This window comes from Lissotriton vulgaris, chromosome 5 (assembly GCF_964263255.1).
Source record: "Lissotriton vulgaris chromosome 5, aLisVul1.2, whole genome shotgun sequence".
In the NCBI taxonomy this organism is placed as follows: domain Eukaryota; kingdom Metazoa; phylum Chordata; class Amphibia; order Caudata; family Salamandridae; genus Lissotriton; species Lissotriton vulgaris.
In genome coordinates, this window is record NC_141693.1 from 1,930,496,036 (window position 1) to 1,930,522,933 (window position 26,898).

Genomic DNA, 26,898 nt, shown 5'->3' on the forward strand with positions numbered 1-26,898 from the left:
TTGTTATTGGTTGTTATTGGGGTTTTTTGTTTTAAATTGAACCTCCAGCCATACAGAGATGCTTTTAACAAAATTATACCGTTCTTCCCCTGCCTACATTTAGTGCTGTGAATGCGTTTATTATTTACGAAAAATAATAATTCCAGAATTGATCTTTATGTCCAGACCTGACCCCTACTGATATCACACAAGGCTAGCCTATTGGAGGAAGCGAGTTAATTGGTGTCTTCTTCAAGGTTTCTTTCCCGATTCCTGAAGGATGGTTTTGGCACTTTCTTGCAAAGGCACCACATAAATTAAACATCTTTACTTATACCCTCAAATGTATGAGCAGACCAGGAAGCATAACGGAGGCTGCTTTATTACACATAGTTAATAACCCATACAGAGCCTTAACACTACTCATTATCGGATAACAGTCCTCGACTTATCTGCGGCTTATCTGCTGAAATATTATTTTGGAATATTTCTTTAAGAAGTCATACAAAAAAGGAAAGTAACAGTGGTGGATTCCCAAAGGGACAGCACCTAGTCAAATTATTCTCCAAGAAATCTCGCCCACTAGTACATGGGGCAGTATGTGTGCACACTTCAAAGAACACCCACTGTCACAATGCAGGTTCAAACATGAACTATAACAAGATTTGAAAAAAGGCCAAGGAGACCTCCGTGTAATATCTACTTAAATCTTTTCTTTATATGCGGGTAAGTGTAGGGTAATTCTATTGCCAAACAGCTCTTGATGAAGCCTGCTAATGCATCCCCTGGTTCCTGCGTGGCTAGAAACGATAGCGTCCGACCAGACGTCCCCCTCCGTCAAGTACCGGTCTTGACGGAGGGGGACGTCTGGTCTCCATTACCTATCTACCCTGGTTCCACTACCATTGGATTATTGTCCTCACTTTCTATGTGGCTTGAACACAAGACATTGCAACACCTGATATCATTGGTGCGATTTTGAAGGCGGTTGAATCCTCTAACGCCAGTTATCCAATTGGATTTAAGTTCTAATTATACATGATACTATCGGATGATCAATATAGTTATCCGGGCACATTCTCACATCCCTCACCTACGGTCCAGAAACCAGGGACATTATCACCATCTGACTATCCTGCCCTGAAGAAGTCCCTTGTGGACGAAACGCGTCGGCTGTAGATCCTGTATATCTTTTAACCATCTGAACTAAATAAAGAACTTTCAAAATTATATGAAGAAAAATCTCTCTGATATGATCATTACTGATTACCTCGCTGAAAATATCTATTCCACTAAATGTTGATGTGGTGCACCTTGGCCTTTTTTCATTTCTTTAAGAAGTATTTTAATTTAAGTGCATCAAAAATGCAAAAGATAAAAAACTGAATTTGGGGAATAAGCCGCATCACAGGGTACTATAACATGCAAGGAACCTCACAGCGGCACACATCGACATGTATAATTTTTTTTTTGTTGCTATTATCCTCCCAGTGCTGGTTGGAACAGATTAAATAACAAGCATTTGCAATGCTATCGGTCTCGCATTTGTTAAAGTCAGAGCTATCGGAGTGGTGAACAACGTTTTTAACTTATTTTTTTGTTGGCAGTGGAGTGATTTAAAGAAACAAGCATTGGCATAGCCAATAGGTCTCGCCTTTGGGACCTTATAAGTGTTTAGCCATGCAACAGTTGGTGTTGTTGCATCAAGGATATTGTGCTGCATAACTAAATACTTATAAGGCCCTAAAGACGAGACCTATTGGCTATGCCTAAACTTGTTTCCCATTTACACCGTTCACCCTCATATACTCACCACATCTACATCTGTAAAGTGTATTATTATTTATATACGTAAAGAAGATGTGCTGTTCGAATTCAATAAATAAAATTGAAAATTGCATTTGTTTTTAGAAAGGATAACTAAAAGTAACAGCAATGTTTAAATTGTTAGATATTTTAGAGCAGTTGATTTTATAGAATTGCGAAAAAATATCTGGGGCGGGTCGGTTGATTTTTTTTCACGAGCGTGGCTCTGCATCGAACAGTTTAAGCACCACTGATTTAAGGTCCGGAAGTGCACTGCACCCGGGCTCCCAGTCGATGGGGTCAATTGTACTAATGAGCACGGAAATTACGCGAAATCAGCACAACCATTGAACATAGGAAACGAACCGGAAGTGACGTCGTTTGGGAGGGGAAGTGGCCTTTCAAAACAAAAAAAAAGACAGCTACTACTCCACCAGAGGCAGCACCCGTGGAGACATGGACCCGGCTCCGCGTAACTGCCCCGCCGCCAGGGCCCCGCAGGTGGAGTTACCGGCCCCGCAGGCCTCCGGGGAGGAGGGCGAGGAGGAGGAGCTGCTGCTCACCGAGGCGCGGCACCCGCTGCATGTGCTGGAGGGCCTGAACAGCCTGCGCCTGCTGCGCTCCTTCTGCGACGTGGTGCTGTGCTGCGGCGGCCACGACTTCCCGTGCCACCGCCTGGTGCTGGCCGCCTGCAGCTCCTACTTCCGGGCCATGTTCTCCAACTCCGGCCTGGCCGAGGCGCAGCAGGAGCGGGTGGCCATCAACGGAGTGGAGCCGGCCATGATCGGCGCCCTGGTGGACTACGCCTACACGGCCCAGGTGGTGCCCCAGCCAGACCTGCCTTGCATGCGCTGCGTATTGTATACCGATCTGTGTATTGTCCTGCTGCCCCTTCTTTGCTCTTCATCCTGTAAGAGTAGCTCAGAGAACTTGTGCATAGGATAACGCTGCAAACGCACTATTGACCCATGCATCTTTTCCCGATGGCTTTTAGGCTGTTCCTCAGCGGCAGTCGCGGAGTTGGTATTCATCAGTAACTGGGATTTTTCACCCGATAGTACCAACCATGAGGTGCTAACTTATTATACAAACAGTTATAAGTAACCATTGGGTTTGGTGGTTAGGCTGTTAAACAAGGTCTTGTTGAGTCACCCTTCTGACATAGGGTACACGATATCGGCTTGTCTGTGCTATTCAAAAATTCTGATGGCCCCTGTTTTCTGTTCGTATACTCTTGATTTTATGTAAGGTCTCCTCTGTTAACGCAGTCACTATTGTTAATCTATCCCGCGCCTCATTGCTCCTTAATACATTATGTAATACATTACCTCGCCGTATTGGCTGCCTCGAATATATGATGTTACCACGAATACAAGTTCCACGCATGGCAATACCACGCGAATTTTAGTTCGCAAGTGGCTTTACCACGCTGGAATTTGCAACGAAGGATCATACCACGCATTTTTACGTCCTAAACACAAACACAAATGCTAAAGATTATTTTCTTACCTGACACCTTCCTGTCTTTCACCAGCAGCCCGTACCTTCCATCCACCATCGAAACAAGCGTGAAAACACGTCTGCCAAAATTAAAAAAGGACTGCCGTAACGGCACGTCTTTGGGGGAGGCACTTTCCTTTTACCTCAGTGCTACTGTAGTGCGTTTTTTAAAAAAATGTAATTAACCCGCTCTGGAGGAAGCCGTCGACGCCTGCTCAATTAGAGCCGAGCTCAGGGCAGTAAACTGACACTCGGACGCCGTGTGTGGCATCCTCGTTGGTACGGAAGTGCGTTTTTTTTTTTATTTAATTAACCCGCTCCTTTTTTTTATTTCTGGGGGGGAGACCCCCCCCAGGCCCCCCCCCCCCGCCCCTCCCCCAGCCGACCCCCGCCAACCCCCCAATCCCCCTAATGCGTGGCAAAGACGTCGTGGAAGGAACCCTGCGTGGAAGGCACCCTGCGTGGTAAGTGTCACGTGGTAAACGTGAGTAGTGGTAATGCCTTCGTGGTAAATGATGTTTCCCGGCTGCCTCGCTACTAAGCACACCACATAACATTATAACACACAGATGCCAGACTTTGGTGCAACTGAGAGCTACTGTGCACTAGGAAGTTGATGCACGCATCTGACATGCACATCGGCCATCGGTAACACTAGGTAGGCGACAAGACTTAATTCACAAGTCGGTCCTCTTGACGCCACTTGCCCCCTCGTCCCTCACATATTTGGGGGCAGTTTACAGTTTCTTTATTTTTGCATAGTTAACTGAAACCATTGCAGGATTAACACTTAAAAGAATACAAATTTAGCCAAACATTCAATATAACTTCATCCACCTTTGCTACCTTTTTTAGGCGCTATAATTATAAAAGGGAAATCTTCAAGTAAAACCAGTTAAAACCCAGAGGTAGGGAATGTTCATTACAAGTTAGAATCCGAAATAATAATGGTAATATTAATGAATGTCCTTAGTTCGCTGGGTACTACACGATACAGTCACATATTTTTTTTGATCCAGCCGTGCTTGCCCATTGACCAAGATCGTGTTATATATGTTGTTCAGATTATCTGGGCTTCTTGCGACGTTTCCATTATAGTGCAGGTGGTCTGTCCTTAGTGTGGTCAGGCAAGGCCTCTTCCAGTCTTCATGACTACCTGCGGTGCAGAGTATTCTGATTGCTTTTCAAGTTTTCTGTATTTTAGGCATTTTTTGTTCTGCCAGTATAATGAACTTTACAAATCTACAATTCAATTGTATGTTTTCCGGATTTAAACAGGCCAGCACTGCTTGTCGGCTGGTGTAGGTGATTTTCTGCTTGAGAGGTTCTTTTAGGAGCTGTTGCCATTCTTGGTGCAGTTCCTTACATGAGCAGATTATTAGATGTAAAATATCTCCTTGCTTGATGTTACACAGCCTACATGTGTCTTGTGCTATTGTCCTCCGCCATGGTGGAAGATGCTGTGCATACTAAAAAATCCCCAATCTATGCCTTAAAAAGTTCATTTTTATGGCTTTAGGATATCCCTGGTTGAAGAATGTTTGTGAGGCAATCATAGGAATTCCAGGTCATCCAGGCATGAGATCTCTTGGAGAAGCTAGCCTTGTCCTCCAGCAAGGAAATTTGTTTTATGGACTTCTAGACTAGTTTTTAGGTTTTGCCTAGCCAATGCTTACAAAGTAAGCATTCGCTAGAAAAAACCTAATGAGAATAGTATGTGGGGCTTGGAATCCGCCCCGTCTTCTATTGGCTAGCTCCATAAATGGAGGCTAGCCATTGAAGACGGGCCTGTCCGTCAATGCCGGACCAGATTCGGGGGCGTTCCCGAGAATTTTTGGCTTTTGGCGACGTCAGCCGAAAGCCTGTCCTCTGGAACGCCCCCGAATCTGGTCCTGCATTAGAAACACCGGAAGAAAATGTCCGGCCCGCCGCCTGGTTGTGGGCGGGGCCGGGAGGACGTGGTTTCGCTTCCCCCTTCTTGGGGAAGCCATTTCCTGCCTTGCCGGTCTCCCGTGTTGTGAGGGAGACCGGAGATGCTGCCCGCAGCGAGATCCGTCCCGAAGGAAGCAGCCGTGTGCCTCCAGCCAGGGCCGCGCTGGGATTGGCCCGGCCGGCCGAGCCTCCGCCACGTCATCCGGAGGAGGAGTGGAGAGCCTTGTACTTGCTTTCAGGAAACCGGTACCGAGGGAGGGGGGGTGCCATTGGGGTTGCGCCACCACCAGCTCTAAAGCCAACAACGGTTGCGAGATCTAAAGCGCTTACTAAGTGTCCCGATTGCATTCATCGTACAATTTGTCTTCCCCTGCTGAGAAAGGGAAGCGCTCCGATCTGTGTCTTGCGCCCGGACACCTCCGGAGTGCGTGATGCATTAAATGAAGATGCCTGCAGCACGTGGAATACCCGAGTGTGCACAAAACAAATGCGCCCCGGGTTTGTGCACTTCATTGGATGTGAGGCGGTGCTGTCTGTACCAGTCGCCTCGCTCCTACGCAGTATGGTTTGGCAGGACTACATGCGAGCCTTTCCCGAGCATCGCCCCTCGGCCGGGCAGCTGCGGGCGGGCGGTGTAATTGAGCCTGTGTTCTTGGACTTCAGAAACGGTCCGCGTGTGTACGTCTAACGCACCTGATTCGGTTCTGCAGTGAACTGTTTCATCAGAATGATTTTGTGGGCAGTGCCTGAGTCAGACGCAGCGCGGCGGATCAGCTCACGTGCTGAGAGACGGGGAAGCCCTTGCTTGACTCGGCGTGCCTTTTCAAGCAGCAGGCTGTGAAACCCCAGCGCTTTAGCGTGTTCAGGTCGCGGGTGATAGAAAAAAAACTGTCTCCGCTTCTCACGGAGGTTAAAGTTGCATATTCTTGTGAACAGAAACGCTCCGGAATTCGAAAGACCTTGACAGCATATGATGTATTTGGCGACTTGGAAAAAATCCCGGTTTGCTAGATGACAGTGCCAGGGTTAATTTTCGGCACATCATACCAAGGACATGCAGTGTGCAGGTATGTGCTTTGTATATGCACTATTTACGCGTGTGCAGAGTCCAGTTTGAAATTTAAAGAACACGGTATAAATAAACAGTTACGGTATACAATTGTATCCCCTTTTGTACTGTAGCTGGTTACGGAAGATATTAGACACTGAAACAACGTTTCTAACATGTTTATTGTCCACGAATCCACCTCGGCGTGCTCTTGTTACTGTGTCACTTACTCAAGGGCGCATTTTATGGGGTGCGTGATGGGGATGCAGGGAAGCAAGCAAGACCAGAAAAAGACTCATTTAGCAATGTGACCCACATCCAACGTCTTCCCCCCCCCCCCCCCCCCCCCCCCCCCCCCCCCATACAGATTTGTTGAAATGAAAGATGGCTAGAACTGGGAGGTGGGCACTGCTGTGTTGCCATTCTGCTTTGTGGCTGCGCGAGGCCCCTTCCCGTGTGTGTGTGTGTGTGTGTGTGTGTTTCCCGTGCCGTAAGTAATGCTCGTTTCTCAGACTTGCGAAGTAGGCGTGGGCTGCACAGGGTTCAGTTTGTGAATTGCTGACTCGTTTCCATGGGCACGTGGCTGCCACGCTGGGTGGGGCGCTCCGCATTAAAGAATTTGGGTGTTCTACTGGTTTAGGGACATAATTTAACCTTGCCTGGTCACATTCCTTCTTAGTAACAAAACAAATGTATTTTGAAAAACACCTTCTGTGATGGAGAACCTTCCACATATTCATCATGTAAACTAAAGCTGACCTCTCCAGTGCACCTGCCTGTGCAAATCTCTTGTTCAGTTTGAAAGGCCGGCCACTTTAGGATGTCAAGCATCCTTATGACAAATATGGCACCCTCAGCAAGTTGTGTGATTTTTCTTTTCTTTAATTTTTTTTTATTCTACCAGTTACACTGGATGCTGTGGTTTGTGGGCTCATACTCTAAACGAGAAACTCCATGTCCCAAAATGCATTGTTCTACCAGCTAAAGGACCTGAACTGGTTGAAGGTCTCATGATATGGGGACACTAGGGCAGGGAGGCTTGCACACGTCTAGAATGTCCGTGCCCCTTTGCCTGCTTGTGCCTCCGTGTGCCCCTGTTGCCTGCTTGTGCCTCCGTGAGCCCCTGTTGCCTGCTTGTGCCTCCGTTTTCGTGCCCCTGTCACCTGCTTGTGCCTCCGTTTTCGTGCCCCTGTCACCTGCTTGTGCCTCCGTTTTCGTGCCCCTGTCACCTGCTTGTGCCTCCGTGTGCCCCTGTCGCCTGCTTGTGCCCCTGTCGCCTGCTTGTGCCCCTGTCGCCTGCTTGTGCCTCTGTATGTCCCTGTCGCCTGCTTGTGCCTCTGTGTGCCCCTGTTGCCTGCTTGTGCTGTGTGGGTGGGTGTGTGTGAAGGGCTCTGTGTGGCTGTGTGTGTGGGGGGCTCTGTGTGGCTGTGTGTGGGGGCTCTGTGTGGGGGGGCTCTGTGTGTGTTTGTGTGTGTCATTTGCGAGAGATAAAGCTAGTGGCATTGTAAATGACAATGCCATTTATTTATGTTAAAAAAATACATAAATAAAAATGTCAAGAGCAATGCCAATAGCTCTAACTTTAACAAAGGCAAAACCATTGCATTGTAAATGCTTGTTTAAAGGTTAAATTGTCGAGTTGCGTGTCCCAAATCCCATGAGTTTGGTACATTCCAGGGCTAGCTGAAGGTAGCTTCTAGCCTGGGACTGCTCCCTAAGCTGTATGTCATGCCACAACAAGTAATTTAACGTGTTTGTAGTTGTGCTTCTGATCTTATGCCAGCAAATGATATACAAGCCGTACCTGGCTAAGGCTTGTTGTAGAAGACCTAACTCCAACCTTATTTGAGCAGGTGATGTAAAGGGCGGAAGGCAGAACATGGTTCTGTATGCTTTGACCTGTATGTTGTCCAGATCCTTAGCGTCTCTTCCCCGCATTGCCTCGCTGCCATAGGCTATCGAGGGGAGAAGTTTAGCCTGGACTACCTTCAGCAGTGGGGTCATTGATACTTGTACTGTTGAGCTGGGTCAAGTTTAGTGCCGCCCAGGAACCGGTTTCTCTGCAGGTTTTGTTGTTGTTTATTGACAACATTGTCCGAGTCTTACTTAGATTTAGTTTTAGCTGAAGTTCCTGAGGGCGATGGTCACTGTCACCCTTGTCCCCATTCTGAACCCATAGGATGTATTGGAACGGAGAGAGACTTGGAAAGGTGTAGTCCAGTATAGAGCTTGTTGTTGCAGAGTAAAATGAATCGACCGGAGGAGAGTCGCCCAGGAATATTCCGTTAAATGCTCGGAGGTTTAGATGTTCTAGATCATCGAGAAGGCTGCTTTTGCAGCATTTCTTCCTTTCATGCAGTGAGGTGCATTGTGTGGGGATATTGAAGATAACGCACTGGAAGGAGGAGTGATTCCAGCCCTCGCCGGGTGCACTGCTTTAATGTCCAGGCATCACAAATTATGCCACACGTTAAATCTTTTGTTTTCTTCTTCTTTATTTTAATCACAATAATCCACATCTTGTTACATTCTTCTTATTTTCACATCTTTTCGCTCTGTCACAAGCGGGAACGCTTACATCTAGCTTTATTCTAAATGAGGCAGAAATGCTAATCCAAGCCTTCTTCTGCGCCACGATTGCACATGTAAGTTTTGTTAATGTTCATTAAAATCCATATACCCAATGCATTTCGGGCCTTTAAATTTGGCCCTTCGTCAGGGGTTATCTAAAATGCAAAATACATAATTAACTCTATGTTCCATTCAGTGATACTGCATCTTAAATTCTCATACCATCTTTATCAAAACAGAGCTGTTGCTTAAACTAACGTTTTCCCGCTAATAAACGTAGCCTACCGCTACACATTATCCTGAATACCTCTACTCCCTTCCATGTCTTTCCACCTTGTTGTTATACTCCCCATGTGTCCCAAAGCCTCCCACGTCATCTGTCTACCCTTATCCCCCCTCCAGAATGCTCCTTCCTATGTGCGCCTCTAACCACGTACTGGTATTCCATTGCTTAATGCACATTCCCCCATTCTTTTTCATCATTGCATATGCGTACCTTTTTGCAAAATAATCACGTTCTCGTGCTTGCGTCTGCTGTCTCGTCAGACTTCTGTTCAACTCCTACGCTTTTCAATGTGCACCCGCCTTCTTGAACCTAAAGTTATCCCCGCCCCTCTGTTGCACCTGTGCGTGGTTAGTCCACCACCCTTCCTTCTTTCGCGCTGTTGTTACACCATCCCCTCTTAATCACCGCCTACAAATAACGTGGCAGGGCTGTCCGCGTTTTTTCGGGGAAGCACGCAACAGAAGACGACTAAAGTGATTAAAACAACTGAAATTGAAATAAAGAAGGTGTGCACCGTGAAACCTATACAGTGCAGTTTGACATTTTACAGCCCAAATACCTCGGAGCACCCACCGCAGACATTTGACAAAATTTGATGAAAGATCAAAAATGTCACAAGCAGGACGATGGTTTAACCAGTTGTTCGCAACAGCTTTCATTAGGTTCATGAATTAAGCATGGTACACAGAGAACGTTATATGTCTTATCAGTGTTATTGTAATTGGATTACATAGTAATTTGGGGGACGAATAACATACACCTCACATATCAAGGCGAAAACTAATGTTAGTTGACATCTACGGGAGGGCGGGGTAATTATGTTGAATACATTGATGTGGTGAACTTCGGAATGTTAGCAGTGAGGATTAAGGATGCCGGATATTTAGAATGGAACACGAACTGCAACATGGGGCCTGTAGGCGGTGATTAAGAGGGGATGGTGTAACAACAGCGCGAAAGAAAGAAGGAAGGGTGGTGGACTAACCACGCACAGGTGCAACAGAGGGGCGGGGATAACTTTAGGTTCAAGAAGGCGGGTGCACGTTGAAAAGCGTAGGAGTTGAACAGAAGTCTGACGAGACAGCAGACGCAAGCACGAGAACGTGATTATTTTGCAAAAAGGTATGCTTATGCAATGATGAAAAAGAATGGGGGAATGTGCATTAAGCAATGGAATACCAGTACGTGGTTAGAGGCGCACATAGGAGGAGCATTCTGGAGGGGGATAAGGGTAGACAGATGACGTGGGAGGCTTTGGGACACATGGGGAGTATAACAACAAGGTGGAAAGACATGGAAGGGAGTAGAGGTATTCAGGATAATGTGTAGCGGTAGGCTACGTTTATTAGCGGGAAAACGTTAGTTTAAGCAACAGCTCTGTTTTGATAAAGATGGTATGAGAATTTAAGATGCAGTATCACTGAATGGAACATAGAGTTAATTATGTATTTTGCATTTTAGATAACCCCTGACGAAGGGCCAAATTTAAAGGCCCGAAATGCATTGGGTATATGGATTTTAATGAACATGAACAAAACTTACATGTGCAATCTTGGCGCAGAAGAAGGCTTGGATTAGCATTTCTGCCTCATTTAGAATAAAGCTAGATGTAAGCGTTCCCGCTTGTGACAGAGCGAAAAGATGTGAAAATAAGAAGAATGTAACAAGATGTGGATTATTGTGATTAAAATAAAGAAGAATAAAACAAAAGATTTAACGTGTGGCATAATTTGTGATGCCTGGACATTAAAGCAGTGCACCCGGCGAGGGCTGGAATCACTCCTCCTTCCAGTGCGTTATATTCAAATAACGTGGCAGGGCTGTCCGCGTTTTTTCGGGGAAGCACGCAACAGAAGACGACTAAAATGAAACAACTGAAATTGAAATAAAGAAGGTGTGCACCGTGAAACCTATACAGGGATATTGAAGATGCCATTTTACTTACAGACCTCCTCTCCTTCAGCTGAACCAATGAGATATTGGTATAGGTCCCCAGCCAAGATAAACATAGTTTTTTCCATCTCTGTAGCGTACGTTGCCACTTGATCAGTGAGTTTTTTTTTGTTGTTTTTTTTGTCTTTCACTTTACGTTTTGGGGTGAAAATACGAGTTGATTAGGCACACCTCTGTTTCTTTGGCCTGGAGGGAGATAATAATTGTGACTGCTATTATTGCAGTTGATGTCGAGCCAGTGAGAATTGCTGAAGTCGTACTCGTTGTGGAAACCTAGGTGGCCAGCACCCCAGAGCGATGTCCAAATCTACCGGTCCTTTTTGCTGGTGTAGCAAAGCACATGTAGCCCTGAATGTGCTGAGGATCCGTGAGCCAGGTTTCTTGCTGCAAGATTATGTTGAAGGTTCTAACATAACTCAGGAAATCTGTGTCATCTATTTTTGTTGCTAAGCCATTGATATTCCACGAGCATAGACTGAGCGGGGTCCCCTTTGCCCTGCTATGGGCTTTGTCCTGTGAGTAGCGTCAGTCCTCCTCTGTGCATATGATTATAGTACAGGATATTGCTTCCCTATTAAATCCTTGCCATGTGGAAGCGGCTACCCTCTGTGATATTTCTTGTCGATCCCACTGACTGCTAACGCTCTGTTGTCGAGATCTGCCCCGAGCACCTCTAAGTACACTGTTTGAGTGTGCATGGTGTGTTGTTGGTCCAGGACTTGCGTTGCTTAATAGTGGAAATGGATAGGCTGGTTTTTGGTAGGGGGCGATATCAATGCCCCAATTTTGGAATGTGCCCCGATTTGCTAGGATTGTCTCTGCAGTTTTGCTTGTGATCGACGTTGTCTTTATGGCCTCTGGCCTTTGAGGATTGGCGGTGTGTATGAACTCTACGGGAAGTAGATCCTTTGACCTAATACTGGCAAGATTTGGAATTGCCTTAATTAATCTTCATATATTTCTTCTGTTTAACGTATCCTGATGGCCCTTAGAAGTGTAAAGGGGATAGAATACCAGAGCCTCTATTTCTTGCTGTCTGGTACTTGATGTTTGAGTTGCTGGCAGATGTTGGTTTACTTTGGCCATCGGTACGGGTTGAAGTGTGTAGCTGGTTTCTTCTTTGGGCGGAGTTTCCACTTGATTGCTTGATGCTTCTACCGTAGAGTTCATTGGATGTTATCAATTAGGGGGATATTTGTTTTGAGTCTTGCACCTCGTCCTGAGTCCCTTTGTCCGGGAGACTCCAGCTGGGGCAATCATTGATTGATGTAAAAGGCTCTGAGCATTGACTCCTGGTTTGGCCTGTTCATCTTTCCAGTACCTTCTCTTCTGGACCCGTTGTTTAAACTCATATTGGTTACTTTTTGCTTTGTTTCAGTCGGCCTTGGTGCCCCAGAGTTGCCTGCCTCTCCACTTGACTGTTGAAGGTATACAGATTTGTTGGGTAAGACCTCTATTTCTCCCCTCGGGTCTTGGCAGTGTGTTGCCTGTTGACTATGGCCTCTGACTGGTTTTGTTATCAACGGGATGGTTGTAATACTTTGTCTATTTTCTTCTTTGTGTTCTGTGTTAGCCCCAGATGGGGGTCCATGTCCATTTTCTTCTCCAGTTTCCGCGTGTGCCATAGCTGCAAGTGACTGTGTTGGGGCACCTCCTAGTTCCGGGGGGTTATTGTTGATGGTTAGAGACTGTTGTGCTTGATATACTTGGGGGCAGATTTACAAGCCCCTAGCGCTGCCATTGCATCACTATTTTTTGAAGCAACGGCGGCGCAAACAATCTGGCCAATTTACAACGTGATGCATCTAGGGAAATGAGTCGCGTTGTAAAGCCCTGCATCACATTATACCTGCGCTAGGTATAATGTATGCATGTTAGGCGTTCCAACACAAAAAACAATGTAGAACTGACGCTGTGAAATATACATTTCACTGCTTCACTCTACGCCTTAACTGTGTCAAAATCCCTACGCCTGCTCAGACCAGGCGTAAGGAATGATGCAGTGCTTTTTGTATGGACTTACCTATCCGTTGTGGCGCAGTGCTGGAGTTGCATCACTTTCATGAGCAACTCCAGCAATGCGTCCCTTTTGTGCCAACAGATGCAAGATGCGTCATCATTTCTGACGCATCTGTTAATCCTTGCACTGTATTGTAAATAAAGTGCATCCATGGTGGCGCAAGGACATTTGGCAGTGGCGCAAGGAAACTGACTCATCTATGCAGATGAGTCCGTTCCTTGTAAATCTGCCCCTTGGAATGTGGTGGGATGTTGCAAATACTGTGATGCAACTAGTCATGCATGTTTTTGAATTCTAATATGCTGACTAGTTTAGTTCGCTGCTGTAAGTCTGGTTTAGTTTTATTAAATTACATATGTATCTAAAGATTTATTTCTTCGATTTAGGTGGTGATCAACAAGGGAAATGTGCAGGCCCTGCTGGCTGCCGCCAATCTGCTGGACATGCTGGCTGTGCGGGAGGCCTGTTGCCGGTTCATGGCCCAGCAGATGGACGAGACCAACTGTGTGGGCATCCACTGTTTTGCAGAAGCCCATTCGTGCCTGGAACTACAGCGTCAGAGTTTTGAGTACATTCTGCAGCACTTTGGCCGGGTGTGCCGTCAAGAGGAGTTTCTCAGTCTGTGCCGGGACAAGCTAACTGAGATAGTGGCCAGCGATGACCTCAACGTGTCCAAGGAGGAGACAGTCTTTGAGGCAGTCATGTTGTGGCTCGAGAAGGAGCTGTCGCGCAAACAGAGCTTTGAGAAGGTGGGTGCTGTTGTACGGACTAATAGTAGGGTTGGGAAATTGGTGCTGGCAGTTGAATAAATGAGGTGGGCGAGCCAACAAATTAATAGGGATAGCGGAGCCTAGGGTCTGGCTCGGATCTTGGGGCCCGTTCACGAGCTGAGCCATGAAAATGTGTTCTCTAAATTCTACAACAAACCACGTAAAATATGCTAAACTCTTCATAGTAATAAAAAAAAGTATTACTTTAACAGTTGGAAGCTTTGACATTAATGGGGCATATTATAACCCTTATTAAAAGCAATAGTTTTATACAGCTGAACTCTTATCCGAAAGTGCTTGATACACGATCATGAAGAATAAAGAGTTTTGGTGAAATTAAATATTTGCATAAGATCACACAATTTAAGCAGGGGAGCTGCATTTAAGCTATGTTTTCTGGTTTCACTCTGTACAGTACAACTCCGCTGGTAAATGGGTATCTTTTTGTCTTTCCTTAAAGGCTTTGTTTTTACCTCTTAGGACATTCTTCTGCAGTTTTTGAAATATAGCACAAACTCGAACCAGGGGTATTAAAGCACATTACACGAGCACCAGTTGAATGAATGAAATATAATTTTTTATAGCGCGTAAGTACCCGAAGATGTCTTAGCGGAAAAAAATTAGACAAGGTTAATTGTTAATAAGCATGGAGAGATTAAGGACATGATTTTGGCGGAAGGGTTACTTCGTCACAACGGTGACGGATATCCCATCTGCTGAAATATAAATCCCATATGCTATAATGGGTTGTGTATTTCGGCGGATAGGATATCAATCACCCTTGTGTCGGAGTAACTTGTCTGCAAATATCTAATTTAGGCCTTAAGTGATTTTCCCAGAATCCCATGATGTTATGCGGACGCATAGACTCAAACCTGTTTCCAGAGTTCCATATTCAGCAGTTCTACTTCATCCTGGGTAGAAAGAGGTAGGTAGAAGCCATGAGCAACACTTCAAGCTTAAGCGTGGCCGAGCTTTCAGTGGTTCGTCCACCTCTATTGAGCTGTATTGAAGTTCAGTGCAATAAGCATTAAATACGTCTCACCATGTTCTTATTTCAGTTGCTTCTATTAGACAATTAGTTGTTTCGGCTGTTGTCCTAACATAAAATCGAACCCTGTCGGCTGAATCCTCTCTGTGCTTTCTGCTATGTGTGCTCTCAATTTACACAAGAAAACGCACAGACTAACAAAGTGGCAAGCTTCTTGTACTTTACTATGGGCATATTAAGATCCTATTAGTTCATGCTTTTGCGGTCCTTCAGTACCTATAAAAAGATCTCTGAGCCTTTAGAGCTTCACTGGATTTCATTTAAGCAAGAAGTGTAGAATGTAGCTCTGGAGGGACCGATGTATGCCAGCGTTTCAGAGCTATACACTTTAGTGTACAAAAAAAAAGTGATGGATGGAATGCTTGAGTTAATCTCAACCACTGGGGTCGCATCCCATATCTGGTGGACTTTTGCACACCATGCCACTTCAGCTTGGACCCAGCCTTATGCAAATACTTCTTGGCCCTGCTCCGTTGGGAACAGTCCAGCTTGAACTGCCTGGCCAGGTATTCCCTGAACCGGAAAACAAAAAGCCCAATGCCGGTTTCGCCCTGATAAGGGGTCATCAGCCACCTATTGTTTAGTTAGTGTGCACGGACCCACTTATTGACGCCATCCCACATAGGGCGACATACTTTAGTATACAAAAAATGGGTGGATTGGATGCTTGAATGAATCTCAGCCTCTGGTAATCACCCGGGCTGCTTGCCAGTCCATCTTTATTTTGCATACAATGGAAATTAACAATGGACTGGGATGCGGCCTGAGTAAATTGCCAGTGGCTGAGATTAATTCAGACATTTCCTTCATCACTTCTTTTGTATACTTTAGCGTTTCAAGGTTGGCTCTGACTCTGTTGGAGAGAGCATTCTCCCAAGATAATTCTTAGGAAAGATCCAGCCCTCCTTGACACTGTGTTGAGCACAGCTACTTTAGACAGTGAGCTAGTTACGCTATATGAAAAAGTTAATTGTAAACCTGGTTCTCCATCATAGTAACATTTCATGAATTCTGAATCTTTAGGAAACCATTTATAGAAACTTCAACAATAAAGTATGCATATTTTACCTATGATGTATTTTCTTGAATGTTTGTCCATAACTCAAGACTTCCAAAAATTAAATAGTCATTTTGAGTAAACAGAAAACTATCACCATAACCCATTTTCTATTTTTAAAACCAAAAGCAATGAAAGGACAATACCTACTTAGGCACTTTTATACTTAAGGCTATTTTAAAAAACTGAACCATGCTGTAAATAATGCAGTCTGATTCATCTATCCTACAAGGTGCAGCCCAAGGGAGTTGAGCTCCAGTTGGGTCTCTTTTTCTAGTTGCCATTCGTTTTAGTCCAAGTTACCTCTCTGCTTAATTTCAAGAATCAGGGGACACAATAAACCGAGTTATTTAGGAAATTTTCAAAGATGCCTATAATGTGTATTCAGAATACAAGTATTCAATTTTTTTCTTTGTCACCATAGGATCTCTGCTGACATTCTTGAACACAGAATAGAATGGCATACTCTGTGCTAAATGCTGCTAGTATATAGAGAGCAGAAAAAATAGAAATGCTGCAGTTAAAATGTTTAACCAAACTGATTAAAGAAGGCATTCATCCTGGGTTCTGAGTCTAGGCAATAGTGTTTGTGAAGATACGACCTTGTCTCCAGGTTGCTGCTTTATGTCTCTGCCCCCGGTATCTTGCTGAATAAGGCTGCATTTTACATGATCTAATGAGCTCTAGATTTATAGTTAAAGTGGCCTATATAATATCAGATTGCTAACAGGATATCATCCATTAGGGTGAAGATTGTTCCGATAGAGCCACCTCTGTAGTAGTAGTGCTACTATTTAACTAAAAATTATTTGAAATGCTGATCCTAGCTCATTAAAACCTCTCTCATTCAATGCAGTAATGTGCCTGGACACGTGGATTCTTTAAATTTTTTTTAAAATCATAATAAAACAAGCATTTGCAATGCATAAGGTCTCGCATTCGGAAAGTTTGAGCTATTGGTATTGTAAATTACACATTTTTTATTTGTGTTGGTTTTGAAAATAGCAAAAATAATAGCTTTGTCATTTACAGTGCCAATAGTTATAACTTGTGACACCTATAGCATTTGTAATGCAATATGTGTTGTATTCACGTGACTTAGATATATTACAAATAACAATGGCTTTTCATTTTTTTAATAATTAAAAGTTATTGTAATTTATAATGGCAATAGCTTAAACTTTTGTAAATAACTTGTGAAGAATATGTTCAGTGTATTTTATTGTGACGAAAATCCAAGAACAGAAGTGAAATACTAACCTCTTTTTGTGACATTTGTAATAAAGCTTGAAACATTGAGAGAACGTATTTGACCCAGTTGTTGTTGAATGGTTGCACAGATTGAGGCTGTGGTGGCGCTGAGTGATGCTGTGGTGGCTACTAGTGATGCTGTGGCATTCAATGATCATGTGGTAGCGCATGGTGATGTTGTTGTGCCCCTTAGTGATGCTGTGGTGGTGCTGAGTAATGCTGTGGTGATGCGATCGATAGAGTGAGATAGATAGAGTGAGTGGGATAGATAGATAGAGTGAGGGCGATAGATAGATAGAGGGAGGGCGATAGATAGCTAGACAGAGTGATGGTGATCAGTATCTAGATAGATAGATAGATAGAATGATAGAGTGAGGGTGATAGATAGTGAGGGCGATAGCAAGATAGAGTGAATGAGGGCGATGGATAGAGTGAATGAGGGCGATTAGATAGACAGATGTGGTGAGTGTGTGTGTGTGTGGTTTGTTTTGCTATGCTATGTTTTGTTGTGTTTGGTATGCTATGCTATGTTTTGCTAGGCTATGCTATGTTTTGTTATGCTATGTTTTGTTATGCTATGTTTTGTTATGCTATGTTTTGTTATGCTATGTTTTGTTATGCTATGTTTTGTTATGCTATGTTTTGTTATGCTATGTTTTGTTATGCTATGTTTTGTTATGCTTTGTTTTGTTATGCTTTGTTTTATTATGCTATGTTTTGCTATCCTATGTTTTGTTGTGTTTTGCTATGCTATGCTTTGTTGTGTTTTGCTATGCTTTGTTATGCTATGCTTTGTTGTGTTTTACTATGCTTTGTTTTACTATGCTTTGTTTTGCTATGCTTTGTTTTGCTATGCTTTGTTTTGCTATGCTTTGTTTTGCTATGCTTTGTTTTGCTATGCTTTGTTTTGCTATGCTTTGTTTTGCTATGCTTTGTTTTGCTATGCTTTGCTATGCTTTGTTTTGCTATGCTTTGTTTTGCTATGCTTTGTTTTGCTATGCTTTGTTTTGCTATGTTTTGTTTTGCTATGCTATGTTTTGTTTTGCTATGCTATGTTTTGTTTTGCTATGCTATGTTTTGTTTTGCTATGCTTTGTTTTGCTATGCTTTGTTTTGCTATGCTTTGTTTTGCTATGCTTTGTTTTGCTATGCTTTGTTTTGCTATGCTATGTTTTGTTTTTTGCTGTTTTGTTATGCTATGTTTTGTCATGTCATGCAATGTTTTCTATGCCATGCTTGTTTTGCTATCCTATGCTTTGTTTTGTTATTCTATGCTCCGTTTAGTATTGCTATCCTATGCTTTGTTTTGTTATGCTATGCTCCGTTTAGTATTGCTATCCTATGCTTTGTTTTGCTATGCTATGCTTTGTGTTTTGCTATGCTATGTTACGCTATGCTTTGTTACGCTATCACCTTAGCTGCTTCGCAAATATCCCTCCCCAGTGCTGCGCTGTCCATTGGAACTAGTGCTGAATGGACGTCCAATGGTCGTGCGCAGCACTGGGGAGGTAGCGTTTGTGACGACCGTTGGCCGGCAGCAGCGCTTAAGAGGTTAAGGTCTGGTTTGTTTTGTTAAGCTCTGGTTTGTTTTGTTAAGCTCTGGTTTGTTTTGTTATGCTATGGTTTGTTTTGTTATGCTATGGTTTGTTTTGTTATGCTATGGTTTGTTTTGTTATGCAACGACATCACCCCCTCTCAAGCACTCTGCGACTCCCTAGCCTCATTCTTCCACAACAAAATTGCAGACATCCACAACAGCTTCGACAACCAACGCGAAGACCAACCCACCCATCCCCCTGCAGGACCCCCACCTCCCTTGAACACCCTCAATGACTGGAAGCCAATCTCCACTGAGGACACCATCCGTCTGATGAACTCTATCCACTCAGGATCCCCCACAGACCCATGCCCTCACCACATCTTTAACAAAGCAGACTCCATCATAGCACCGCACCTCCGAGACGTCATCAACTGCTCCCTCGACTCCGCAACCTTCCCGGAAAGCTGGAAACATGCCGAACTCAGCGCCCTCCTGAAGAAACCCACAGCTGATCCCACCGAACTCAAAAACTACCGCCCCATCTCGCTCCTTCCATTCCCGGCCAAAGTCATTGAGAAAGCGGTCAACAACCAGCTCGCCGCCTTCCTCGAAACAAACAAATCCCTCGACTCCTCACAATCCGGCTTCCGAGCCAAGCACCGCACTGAAACCGCCCTCATCGCAGCAACAGACGACATTCGAACTCTCCTGGACAATGGAGACCCAGTCGCCCTCATCCTCCTTGACCTCTCCGCAGCCTTCGACACAGTCTGCCATAGCACCCTTCTACAGCGCCTCAGAAACATCGGAATACAAGGAAAAGCACTGGAATGGATCACCTCGTTCCTCACCGGAAGAACCCAGAGAGTCCGCCTCCCACCATTCATCTCAGAGGCCACTGAAGTCATCTGCGGCGCACCCCAAGGGTCCTCATACAGTCCCACCCTTTTCAACGTATACATGAGCCCCCTCGCGGCCATCGCACGCCAACACAACCTCAACATCATCTCCTACGCGGATGACACTCAACTGATCCTATCACTCACCAATGACCCTAGCACCGCCAAAACTAACCTACACAAAGGAATGAAGGAAGTAGCCGAATGGATGAAACACAGCCGTCTGAAACTGAACTCTGATAAAACAGAAGTCCTTATCTTAGGTACCTCCCCCTCTGCCTGGGACGACTCTTGGTGGCCGGAAGCCCTTGGAAAAGCACCCATCCCGACGGACCACGCACGGAACCTGGGCGTCATCCTGGATTCCTCACTTTCGATGAACAGACAAGTCAACGCCGTCTCTTCATCCTGCTTCAACATTCTTCGCATGCTCAAAAAAACATTTAGTTGGATCCTCACCGAAACTAGAAAACGGTCACCCACGCTCTGGTCACGAGCCGACTGGACTACGGAAACACCCTCTACGCTGGTACTACCGCTAAACTCCAGATAAAACTCCAACGAATCCAGAATGTTTCAGCCAGGCTCATATTAGACATCCCGCGTAAAGAACATATCTCTGGTCACCTGAAAAACCTCCACTGGCTCCCCGTCAATAAGAGGATCACTTTCCGGCTCCTAACCCACGCACACAAAGCACTCTACGAAACCGGACCCGAATGCCTCAACACACGACTGTCCTTCTACACCCCCTCCCGCCAGCTACGATCATCCAACCAAGCCCTTGCCACTGTACCTCGCATCAACAAAACCACCATGGGAGGTAGATCCTTCTCCTACCTGGCAGCTAAAACCTGGAACTTACTTCCCACTTACCTTCGCCTTACTCAGAACCACCTAGCATTCAGACAGCAACTTAAAACGTGGATATTTGACAAGTAATTCCCCACCCCTCTTCAAGCGCCTTGAGACCCTCTGGGTATGTAGCGCGCTATATAAATTTTTTGACTTGACTTGACTTGACTTTTGTTATGCTATGGTTTGTTCTATGGTTTGTCTTGTTATGCTATGGTTTGTTCTGTGAGGGTGAGGGGGGTGTGAGGGTGAGGAGGTGTGTGACAGGTCAGGGGGTGTGAGGGGGTCGGGGCGAGTGAGGGGGGTGAGGGCGTGAGGGTGAGTGTCGCCAATGAATATTGCTGCTTCGCCTTCTTTGAAAATGTTCAGTGCTGCAAATAGAGCATGCCGCCCTAATTATCACAGCATGAGGCCCCAAAGTGATAGTTATCACAGCATGCAGAGAGGCGCCCACACTGCTGGAGCACTCAACTGCACATTAATTATAGTTGAGTGCTCCAGCAGCCTGGGGCGCTTGTTGACATGCTGTGATAAGTGGGGTCTCATGCTGTGATAATTGTTACTTGCGACGCACAAGCTGTTCTAAGGTGAAGCTCCTTCATGTGTGCCCATACTACAATAAAAACTGGGCGGGAACAGGATACTGAATCCCGCCCCTCCAGGACTCCCTGACCTGCCTCATGGTTGCCAATATTTACAACAAGGGGTGGTGAGGGACAGAGTCTCTGAATTAAGCAGAAAGCTCTCACCCAGTCAAGAGATCAGGGCTAGATCCAACACCGTTTTTTAGCTCACTGCACCATCCCAGTTTCAGAACCTGGCTGTATGCAAATTAGTCTGTTCCTGTCCCAGTGCATGATGGGAACAGGGCAAACCAAACTACAAAAGCCAATTCTTACACTGGGAAGGAAACAAGCTCCCGGGGACCGGTTTCTGGCATTACAGCCGTCTTCGGCCCGGTTTGCTTGAATCCTGATGGTGCAATGAGCAAGGGTCTCACATCTGAGAATACCCTTCCACGCTTAGGGTGGACAAAAATATTTACAACAAGGGGTGGTGAGGAACAGAGTCTCTGAATTAAGCAGAAAGCTCTCACCCAGTCAAGAGATCAGGGCTAGATCCAACACCGTTTTTTAGCTCACTGCACCATCCCAGTTTCAGAACCTGGCTGTATGCAAATTAGTCTGTTCCTGTCCCAGTGCATGATGAGAACAGGGCAAACCAAACTACAAAAGCCAATTCCTACACTGGGAAGGAAACAAGCTCCCGGGGACCGGTTTCTGGCATTACAGCCGTCTTCGGCCCGGTTTGCTTGAATCCTGATGGTGCAATGAGCAAGGGTCTCACATCTGAGAATACCCTTCCACGCTTAGGGTGGACAAAAATATTTACAATGGATGGGGCAGTGAGATAAATAACGGTGATGGATCAAGCCCTGATCTTTGGACTGGGTAAGAGTGGTCTGCTTAATTCAGACACTCTGTTCATCACCACCCCCTTTTCTGAATCATGGTTACCAAGGCAATATTTCTAAAAATATTGCCGTGCTACCGTAAGGCAGGTCATGGAGTCCTCGAGAGGTGGGATCCAGAGCAGACAAATCTGCTAAACAGGAGCTTTTTCCAATGGCAGGCCTCCGTTTCCAGAGGCCTGCCAATGGAAAAAAGGAGCGTGGCTTCACGCCATTCTGAAATCCCCTGCTCACAATATCTCTTTGCCTGTAGCAGGGCCATGCCCTGCAATGCAGGCTTCGACCTAAAAATGATTTGGGAGCCTAGAGTCCTTTGTTCTCTCTAAATAGCCTCATTGTCCTATTGACACCTAGGGTGTGCAGTGACTTCTATGTTTTGTTGTGGGCATTTATAAAGCACATAGTCCCCAAAGCATCATGGCACTAAACAACTTCTGTTACTTAATCATACTTTAATGACTACTTAGATATCCTCATGTTCCATCCCAGCAAATGAGAGTTGTTAAAAGTTTCCTGAAACAAGAGGCCAGGCCCGGCTCGTGGAACAGATTGCAAAGAGTTTTATGCATTTGTGGCTGCACTAGGAGTGGCTTGGTCATCAAATTTACACATCCAGAACTTTGGGACGTTAAGGATAAAGGTATTTGCTAATCCTTATTCTCTGACGGGAGTGCATAACGGAAATCTGAAAGTTAAAAAGTTGGGTGAGTTTTTGACAAACAATCTTATGCATAATAGTCATGGTTTTAAAGTTCTTTATTTCTACATGTAGACAATGTAATTGGAGTAAAGATTCATTTTAGAAGAGTCTAGGCCCAAATTTGGTCGCCCATCGGGGGCTTATTTATTGGGATCAGCGTTGCTGCTGGTGGGAGTACGAAGGTCCTACCAACCAATAGCCGTCATTTTCAGATATTTAGATATAAGCGGAGTGTTTCCTTTTATTTGATTAATTTTTATAATAATGACTTCTATTCTATTCCAAATAGGGCTTTTTAACTATATCGCTAAACTAGATAGTCGGCATGGTTTGGAGGGGTTCACTCGGATTCTCTTGAGTGGTGTTTTTAATGCAAAATGTACATCCCCTCTGCATGGTGCGTGTATATCCCCCTCTGACCCTGCTTTGCGCAGGGGCACCGAGCTAGCTACTTTCCTGGCCTGTTATAATCTCGTTAATGTTATGGACTTTGAGGGAGTTTTACCTGATACGAACTATAGAGCACCCACATTTAAAGGAAGGAATTGTTCTTCAACTATTGATTTCATTTTTATTACCCCCTACTCTTGTGGATCGCTTAATGACCGCTGAAGTTACCGTGACTTATCACGCGGACCACAACCCTCTTAAAATAGTTCTGAGAGTAGCATCCCGCCCTGTGTTCTCTATAGAATGTGGGGCCAGGAATATAATGCCTTTGAATGATAATTTAGAAGTAAAATGGAGGGGCGTTGATTGTGACAGTGTTCCAAACTATACTGAAGGAGAATATGCACTAAATTAATTGTTGCCTATCAACCTACGACCCATATCCTGGGGTAGTCAATGATTTTATTTAACTTTGTACCGCAATTAAAACTCACTTGTCAAAACCAATCCCCCGGGCAGACAATGCACCAAGGTGGTTTAATAATGAATGTTCAGAGGCTAATAGGAATTTACGGAAATTTTAACGTCCAGCCCAAGGTGCATGATAGATGTGAGAGCAGCCAGGCGGAGGTACACCACAACAATTACTAATCGGAAGGGTACACTCCTGAACGATCGTTGGGAAGCCTTATCTAAGGCTGCTGCTACAAAAAAGGGTAACACATTATAGTCTGCCGTAAAGAACTTGCGCTCTATGGGCCAGCTATCGACACCGGTTAGCTGTACCATCTCGAGAGATGTGGGAGAGCCGCTTTTCTAAGATTTATGCCTCACCTATACAAGGGTCAGAACAGTATGTATTGGGCCAATTGTCCGACCTGCAAATAACTCTGCCTAAGGTGGAAGAAGCGATTGACCAGAGCCTGGGAAATACGGCTTCTGGTCCAGACGGCCTGCCTACAGACTTGATTAAATGGCAAACATTGTTTTGGGCTCCGCTCCTCCTGAATGTTTTTAATAACTTGCTGTATGCACCGTTGCCGAGCACCTGGGCCATGAGCACCATTGTCCCAATTTTTAAAAAAAGGGGATCGATCAGATCCCATTAATTATAGGCCAATTTCTTTGCTTGATAATACCCTAAAGATATTGGGCAGAGTTCTATATAATAGGATCTTAGAATGGTCAGAGGACAGTGGTATGCTAGAGTCATGCCAATCGGGCTTTCGCAGTAAGGTCTGGACAATTGAGCAGTGTCTAAACCTAAATTTGGTCACTGTAAAATATACCATTGCCCGATCCTCCCAAGTTTATTTGGCCTTTATGGACCTATCGTCTGCTTTTGATTTAGTTAATAGGTCCAAATTGTGGACCATTTTATTGGCCTATGGGCTGGATGAGCCTTTGGTACATTTTTTGGCGCATCTTCCCAAAGATCTCAAGGCTCAGGTTAGGATCGGTAGTGGCGGTGAGGTCTCTGGTGCTATAGGGGTGGGCAGGGGTGTCGGACAGGGATGTGTTCTGGTACCCCTGCTTTTTAATATTTACATTAATGGTTTGAACACTTCACTGAAAGCTTTGACAGCAGATGTCCCCAGAATCCATGGGATGCAGCTGCCTGTACTGCTTTACGCAGATGATGCGGTCTTAATTGGCCGTACTCCGAACTCTCTGCGTATTTTAGTAAATTCCTTTGTAAACTACATGGGCAGTCTAGACTTAAGAGTTAATTAAAAAAATCTTACATTATGTCATGTGGCCCTGGAAAGCGTAAGCTTAATTCAATTTTGTGTAGGCAGCCAAAAATGTAAAACGACTAGCAGTTTTCGCTATCTTGGGGTGGTCTTTGCTGCGAACGGCTCCTGGACTGAGCATTTGGCTCATTCCAGGAGCAAGTTCTCAAAGGCCACTAATTCAATCCTTAGTCTCCCACGTCCAAAGAATACAGGTACTATATTAGCCATTTAACATTTTTTAAAACTATAATGTATCCCTGTTGCCACTTATGGGGCTGAGATTTGGGGCAATGTGAATACACACTGAATTCAGCGAGAGGAAAATAGGTTTTGCAGAAAGCTGTTGGGTGTCCCAATTTCCACCCCTCAATATATTTGTCACAGGGAACTTAATTTAAAATGTTATTAATGATTTTATTAATGCTCGCCCAGCTCTTTTTTTGGTTATCAGTTTGGAGGAATCAAGCTGCGTCTTTAACTAGAGGAATTATTAGCGACTGTCTTAAATGTGAGAGGGGAATGGATATTCCATGGTTATCGGGAGTCTACCATAGTTTGTGTAGTGTTAATAAAGGCAGTCTCTTCCTAAACCCAAGCACAGCCGAAACACTGCACAAAAATGAGCTAAAAAGCGCACTCTATGCACTTTATAACACAGAAAGGATTTGTATGGAATCAAAGAAATCCTTTGCATTTATATATATGTCCATAGAATCATATAGGCATCCTTTACCTATCTTACTCTACTAATAAGTCACTGGGAAAGGAGTATTTTATTTCGCCAAAGAGCGGGCACTGTTAAATTTCTCTTATGTTTTCCGCTTGGCTATCAGCCCAATCTTGATCACGTACTTTGTCCATGTGATGGTGTGAGTGGCCAAACTGATTTACATTTTTTATTCTCTTGTAAATAATATTTAAAATATACTTAGTGGTTTTTAACCCCTTTTTTAAAAACAAGCAGAGACCTGTCTCTTTGGATAATGCTTATCAGTGGTTGCTTACTTTGAATATCGAAGAATTCGTTTTTCGCACCAGCACTTTTTTGAAAATTGCCACTAGAGCACGCAAGACTATGTGTAACGCCTGAATGTTTTTATCCTGGTACGATCAGTATGATCAAATCAATTGACGACTTGCTATTGTATAATATTGTAAACTGAGTAATATGGAATCTTATTAACTTTTTTGTAAATTTGTGATTGTGCTTTTATGAATTTTTTTGGAATCCGAATAAAGTTGAATTTGACAAGGAAAAGGATAAAAAAAGGTTTGCGCTCGAGCTTACAAAACTGTTTCCCTTTGGGACGCAATCGGTTCTGGAGGACAATGTTTCCAGTTCAGTTGAATGGGCATATCTCGGGCGAGTTTAAGTTTTGCTGATAAAATGAAAATCACAAAGGATGATGTAATGCTCATTCCACTAGAGAGGAATAGTTTCTCTTATTCTATTACAGCTGTGGTTGAAAAGATTGGGGTCTATTAGTTAACCTGCTAGGTGAATATGCTGTTGATTAATTACATTGAACTATATCAATTTCCATTGCTTGCTTGAATTGAATTGGCCAGTACCTCCGTCAACAAATTTAAAGCTGAAGAGGCAAGGTTTAGTAGGCCATATATTGAAATAAAGTAAATATTTATTTTGCATGACACGTCCAATGGGTCTATGCTGGCATCGGTGCTAAATGTTTTAATTTGAATGGCCAGATTAGGGAGCACCATAACTGCTATTCCCTCACCCCGTTTGTTACTGTGGTTAACCCAATACTGGGGTACGAGCTAATCTTAAAGAGTATTGTTATTGTTTGAAGTAGGTTTCAGTTAGGAAAAATAAGTTGGCTTGATGTTCAGTCGAATCCTGAATTTGGTGAGGATGTGCAACCGCAGATGTCTGGTTTCAAAGAAGGGCACGTATATATGACTTCAGTCACTAGCACAACCCCAGAGGTGGAGAACCACAAATTTTTATTAAAATATATATATTTATTTTCAATCAAATTCTTACCCTTCAGGCGGTTGGGGCTTCTGTGCAGGATTTAGGGACAAATGCTGAAAAAAAATAGAATGCCCAGTACCATTTT

The 26,898-nt window shown here is 44.4% G+C and overlaps 1 protein-coding gene across 1 annotated transcript in view; it reads left to right on the forward strand.

Moving 5' to 3' along the window:
• Positions 1–2,161: 2,161 nt before the first annotated feature.
• LOC147717764 (kelch-like protein 24) overlaps positions 2,162–26,898 on the forward strand; it is an 85,084-nt gene continuing 60,347 nt past the window's right edge. Inside the window, exons 1-2 of the mRNA XM_086924554.1 lie at positions 2,162–2,604; positions 13,482–13,844. Of these exons, the coding sequence (XP_086780680.1) occupies positions 2,242–2,604; positions 13,482–13,844 (726 nt within the window). The 5' untranslated portion in view covers positions 2,162–2,241. The remainder of the gene's footprint in view (positions 2,605–13,481; positions 13,845–26,898) is intronic.